This window comes from Nannospalax galili, unplaced genomic scaffold (assembly GCF_000622305.1).
Source record: "Nannospalax galili isolate Female #2095 unplaced genomic scaffold, S.galili_v1.0 scaffold1382, whole genome shotgun sequence".
Taxonomy (NCBI): domain Eukaryota; kingdom Metazoa; phylum Chordata; class Mammalia; order Rodentia; family Spalacidae; genus Nannospalax; species Nannospalax galili.
This window is the reverse complement of record NW_008348397.1, coordinates 179,124-185,158: the sequence shown is the minus strand read 5'-3', so window position 1 is coordinate 185,158 and position 6,035 is coordinate 179,124. Positions and strand designations below refer to the sequence as shown.

Here is a 6,035-nt window from a genome sequence, read left to right as displayed (position 1 = left end):
GAGAACTTAACACCCTCTTCTGTCGTCTGCAGGCACTGCACAACACAGGTGCACTTACATACATGCAGACAATACACTCATACACATAAAGATAAAAATAATAAGCCGGGTGTGGTGGCGCACACCTTTAATCCCAGCACTCGGGAGGCAGAGGCAGGTGGACCGTTGTGAGTTCAAGGCCAGCCTGGTCTACATAGTGAGTTCCAGGATAGTTGGGGCTACAGGGAGACCCTGTCTCAAAAAGACCCCCCCAAAAAAGGGCAATAATAATTACTTTAACTATAGCTTTACCTGGTACCCTGGATCTTAAGAAATAGAGGAACTTTCCATTCTTGGAGTGCATGATGGCTCTCTTAATGAACTCTACCACAGACTGACAGCGATCCTCAAACTTGGGATGGCACCATAGGCTGAAGGTTCCTGAAATGGAAAATTAAGAGTAAAATTTAAAAACCTGCTTTGGTGGAATGTAGCACATCCCTATAATCCCAGCATCCATGAGTCTGAAGCAGAAAGATGAATTTGAGGGAAGACTGGATTATACAGCAAAACTCTGTCTCCAAAAAACCCCAAAGACCTGAGAGGATGGTTTGAAAAGTTTAATTTTTTTTTTTGGTCTTTTTAGGACAGGGTCTCCCTGTAGCCCCAGCTGGCCTGGAACTTGCTATGTAGACCAGGCTGGCCTCGAATTCACAGAGCTCCACCTGCCTCTGCCTCCCAAGTGCTGGGATTAAAGGTGTATGCCACCATGCCTGGCCATTTTAAAAGTTTTAATGAACATTTTATTTTTTTATGTCTATGAGTGTATCGCCTGCATGTATGTGAGTGCACCCGTGTTGTGCAATGCTGCGGAGGTCAGAAGAGGGCTTCAGATTCCCCTGGAACTGGAGTTAAGGACAGTTCATAGCTGCCATGTGGGTGCTGGGAATCGAACCTGGGTCCTCTGCAAGAGAAGTCAGTGCTCTCAACTGCCGCTGAGCCATCTCACCAGCCTCCAACAGTTTTTCTTTTCTTTTTTTTGGTCTTTTTGAGACAGGGTCTCCCTGTAGCCCAAGCTGTCCTGGAACTCACTATGTAGACCAGGCTGGCCTTGAAATCACAGAGATCCTCCTGCCTCTGCCTCCCGAGTGCTGGGATTAAAGGCGTGTGCTACCACGCCTGGCTAACAGTTTATTTTTTAAAAAATTATTTTAACCAGGTGTGGTGGCCCATGCCTTTAATTTCAGCACTTGGGAGGCAGAGACTGGTGGGTCTCTGTGAGATGGAGACCAGCCTGGTCTACATAGGCAGCCCCAGGCCAGTTGGGGCTATAGGGAGACCCTGTCTCAAAGAAAATAAAACAAAACAAAATAAAAAACAATGTAAAAATTATTTATTTTGCTGGGTGTGGTAACATATGCTTTTAATCCCAACACTCAGGAGGTAGTAATTCAAGTGGATCTCTAAGTTCCAGGCCAGTCAGAGATACATAGTGAGATTCTGTCTCAAAAAAAAAAAAAAAAATTGCTTATTTTGTGTGCATGCTATGTATATGTGTGGGTGCCTGCATGGTGCAGCACACACAGAAAACAATTTGCAAAATTTGGTTCTCTCCTTCTACTGTAAGCCCCAGAGATCAAACTCAGATTGTCAGGCTTGGCAGAAAGTGCCTTATCCACTGAGCCATCTCGTCAACCTAGATTTGAACATTTATCAGAATCTCACTTTTGCGGGGGCAGTTTGTAGGCAACCTGGATTCAAGTTCCCTGAAGCCACCAGTTCCTGAGTATCCCATAATTAATGGGAAGAGAGATGTTGCTTTAGTAAGACATAAATTAGGTATTAGCAGGGTTTTTTTTTTGTTTTTCAGGTTTTTAAAAAATATATTTTATTATTTTTATTTTATGTGTATAAGTGTATTGCCTGCATGTATATGAGTTCACCCACATCTTGCAATGCCTCAGAGGTCAGAAGAGGGCATTGGATTCCCCTGGAACCAGAGTTAAGGACAGGTTGTAGCCACCATGTGGGTGCTGGGAATCAAACCCACCTGGGTCTTCTGCAAGAACAGTCAGTGCTCTTAACCACTGAGAGTCCTGTTATTAGCAGGTTTTTATTAATAATAAATTCAATTCAGGCTGGGCATGTTGGTTCAAACCTGTAACTCCAGCACCTGGGAGGCTGAGACAGGAAGCAATGTCCTGAGTTTGAGGCCAGCCTGGACTACATAGAGAGCTCCAGGTCAGACTGAAACATATTAAGACTTTATCCTCCCCCCTACACAAAAAAAAGGGCAGGGGGCTGGAGAAACGGCTCAGTGGTTAAGAGCACTTGCTGTTCTTGTAGAGAACCTGGGTTCAGAGGGCTAGAGAGACAGCTCAATTCCCAGCACCCACATGGTAGCTAACAACTGTCTGTAACTCCAGTTCCAGGGGAATTCAATGCCCACTTCTGATTCTATGGGCATTGAATAACACAGGTGCACTTACACACATGCAGGCAATACACTCATACACATAAAATAATAATAAAAAAAAAAAAAGAACCTGGGTTCAGTCCCCAGCACCCACATGGCAGCTCAGAACCATCAATTAACTCTAGTTTTTAAGGATCCAAAGCTCTCTTCTAGCTTCTGCAGGCACTGCATGCACATGGTGTACTTACATACATTAGGGCAAAACACTCATACACATAAAATACAAAAAATAAAACTGGGTGTGGTGATGTATGCCTTTAATCCCAGCACTCAGGAGGCAGAGGCAGGCAGATCTCTGTGAGATTGAGAATAGACTGGTCTCTATAGTGAGTTCCAGGCCAGCTGGGGCTACAGGGAGATCCTGTCTCAAAAACAAAAAGAAAACAAAAATTAAAATCAGAAAAAAAAAAAGATTTTCTTTTACAGTTCTTTAAATGATATACTACCATTTATATTTTAAAAATGCTAAATATATATACTGCATAACAAAGACACACACATAAAGAACTATAAAAACTACTATAAAGAACATAAGAGTTAGCTACCATGGCAAAAGCAAGTTTAAATGATCTCAGATGATCTAAGTTTTCCAGTATTCACAGTAGAAAAATAGAAATAAGTCTTCCCTTCTTGAAAATCCCACACCCCAACATGTTGCAAGCTCCAGAGTCCCAAAGGTAAAAGGAAATCTGAACCCGTGACTTAAAAAAATAAACCACGGGGCTGGAGAGATGGCTCAGTGGTTAAGAACACTGACTGTTCTTGCAGAAGACCTGGGTTCGAATCTCAGCACCCACATGGCAGCTAACAACTGTCAGTAACTCCAGCTCCAGGAGATCTGACAGCCTCTTCTGTCCCCCAAGGGCACTGCACAACACAAGTGCACTTACCTACATGCAGGCAATACACACATACACATAAAATAAAAACAATAAATAAAATATAAAAATAAATAAACCACAACAAAAAGTTCCAAAAACTAAAACACTAAGCTCCAAAAGGACCATCCACAAAAAGGACACACAGGAAGGTCAGCCAATCACTGCAGAGAACTGTAGACTCGAGTTTCTTGAGTGATTCTTCCAGTATCACTGACAACTATGAGGACAAATGTTCCGCTGCAAACAGGCAACAGAAGTAAGGTTTCTACTAAAAACCCCATTCACTCAAGAAGAAAAGGCCCTTTAAATAAAAAGGTAATTGGAGAACTATTTGAGAGCTCTCTCTTGGCATCTCACCTACCAGGATGCTTAATGATCAAGTATTTATTCACCAACCCATAGCCTAAGTCATGTACTATTTTAATTAGGTTAAAAAAATACTTCACTCTGAAATGCTTTGTTTTGTGATTTTGGTTTTTAGGAACAGCAGGAAAATAGGTAGCAGCCTCACACCTCACCACCACCAGTACCACCAGCACCACAAGCATACAACAGATATCTAATTTAGGGCATCTTTTTTTTTATATATATATTAATTTATTATTTTTATTTCATGTGTATGCGTGTATTGCCTACATGTAGATAAGTGCACCCGTGTCATGCAAGGCCCGTGGAAGACAGAAGAGGCTGTGGGATCCCCTGGAACTGGAGTTACACACAGCTGTTAGCAGCCATGTAGGTGCTGGAATTTGAACCCGGGTCTTCTGCAAGAACAACCAGTGTTCTTAACCACTGAGCCATCTCTCCAGCCCATTTAGAGCTTCTTAAACTTAAACTTTTTCCAAACGTGATCTTTTTTTGCCTGAGAAATTTTATGTATAACCCCAGGTGTGTAAGTATATAAAATAGGTATATATGCTGGGCGTGGTGGCGCCTGCCTGTAGTCCCAGCACTTGGGAGGCAGAGGCAGGAGGATCTCTGTGAGTTCAAGGCCAGCCTGGTCTACATAGTGAGTTCCAAGACAGCTGGGGCTACAGGGAGACCTTGTCTCAAAAAGACAAAACAAAAAAAAAAAAGTATACAGATCAAATATTTACTAAAAATACATTGCAACTTCATTTTAAAACAATTCTTTGGTATACATAAAATTTTACCACTTATTAACAAAAACAGAAATCTGCATACTAAGATGGATATGCTTTTTTTTTTTTTTGTCTTTTTGAAACAGGGTCTCCCTGTAGCCCCAGCTGTCCTGGAACTCACTTATGTAGACCAGGCTGGCCTTGAACTACATGCCTCTGCCTCACAAGCGCTGGGACCACAGGCGTGCGCCACCACACCCAGCTGGGTCAGAAACCTTTAATTATTGCAATTTGTTTTGTTTTATTTCTTGAGACAGGGTCTCCCTGGAGCCCCAGCTGGCCTGGAACTCTCTATGTAGACCAGGCTGGCCTCAATCGCACAGAACTCTATCTGCCTCTGTCTCCTGACTACTGGGATCAAAGGTGTACACCACCACACCTGGCAATTATTGCCAAATATTTTCTTCTCCTTTTTTTTTTTTTGTCTTTTTGATACAGGGTCTCTCTATAGCCCCAGCTGGCCTGGAACTCGCTATATAGACCAGGATGACCTCAAACTCAGAGATCCATCTGCCTCTGCCTCCCAAGTGCTAGGATTAAAGGCATGCACCACCATGTCCATGTTGCCAAATATTTCATAACACCCATATTCAGGAATACAGCCCCACATGAAGTTGCAACCCAAAATTTAAGGAGCTGGGCTTTAAAATGGGTATGGTGGCACATGCCTGTAATCCCAGCACCAGAGGATCAAGAATTTTGTCAGTCTTGGCTATATAGCGAGTTCAAAGTAAGCCTGAGCTACATGACAGCCTGTCTCAAAACAATACAAAAACAAGGGATGAGGAGATGCTCAGTGGCTAAAGTACTTGCTGTTCAAGAGTGAAAACCTGAGTTTGGATCCTGAAAACCCATGTAAATATGTGGTAGCATATATCTTTAATAATCCCAAAACGCCTATGGCAAGACAGAAAGAAGAAACAGGAAAGTCTCCAGAAGCTTTGGGGCCAAGGAGACTAGTGTATGCAGCACCAGTGAACAAGAGATCCTGTAACAAACAAGGTAGAAAGCAAGGCAATAACCAACATTCAAGGATGTCCTCTGACCTCTACATGCACGCCATGACATGCTCATTCCTACACTCACACACATCATAACACACACACAAATTTTTTTAAAAATAGAAGAAGTCTTAGGGCTGGAGAGATGGCTCAGAGGTTAAGAACAATGGTTGTTCTTACAGAAGACCCGTGTTCAAATCCCAGTACCCACATGGCAGCTAACTATCCATAACTCTGTCCCAGGGGATCTGACAGCCTCTTCTGACCTCTGTGGGTATTGTATGATATGGGTGCACTTACCTACATGCAGGCAATACATGCATACACATAAAATAAATAAATAAATAAATAAATAAATAAATAAATAAATAAAATAAAAATAGAAGAAGCCAGGTTTGGTGGTGTATGGCTTTAATTCCAGCACTAGGGAGGCAGAGGCAAGCAGATTCTCCGTGAGATTGAGGTCACCCTGGTCTACATAGTGAGTTCCAAGCCGGTTGGGGCTACAGGGAGACCCTATCTGAAAGAGGAATGAAGAAAGGAGGGAGGGACGGAG

The 6,035-nt window shown here is 42.6% G+C and overlaps 1 protein-coding gene across 2 annotated transcripts in view; it reads right to left on the bottom strand.

Moving 5' to 3' along the window:
* The window catches only part of Socs7 (suppressor of cytokine signaling 7), a 45,425-nt gene that overhangs the window by 21,406 nt on the left and 17,984 nt on the right, over positions 1-6,035 (bottom strand). For both annotated transcript variants that reach the window (XM_008845261.3, XM_029569449.1), the window contains one exon: positions 292-420. In XM_008845261.3, coding sequence (XP_008843483.2) covers positions 292-420 — 129 coding nt within the window. The remainder of the gene's footprint in view (positions 1-291; positions 421-6,035) is intronic.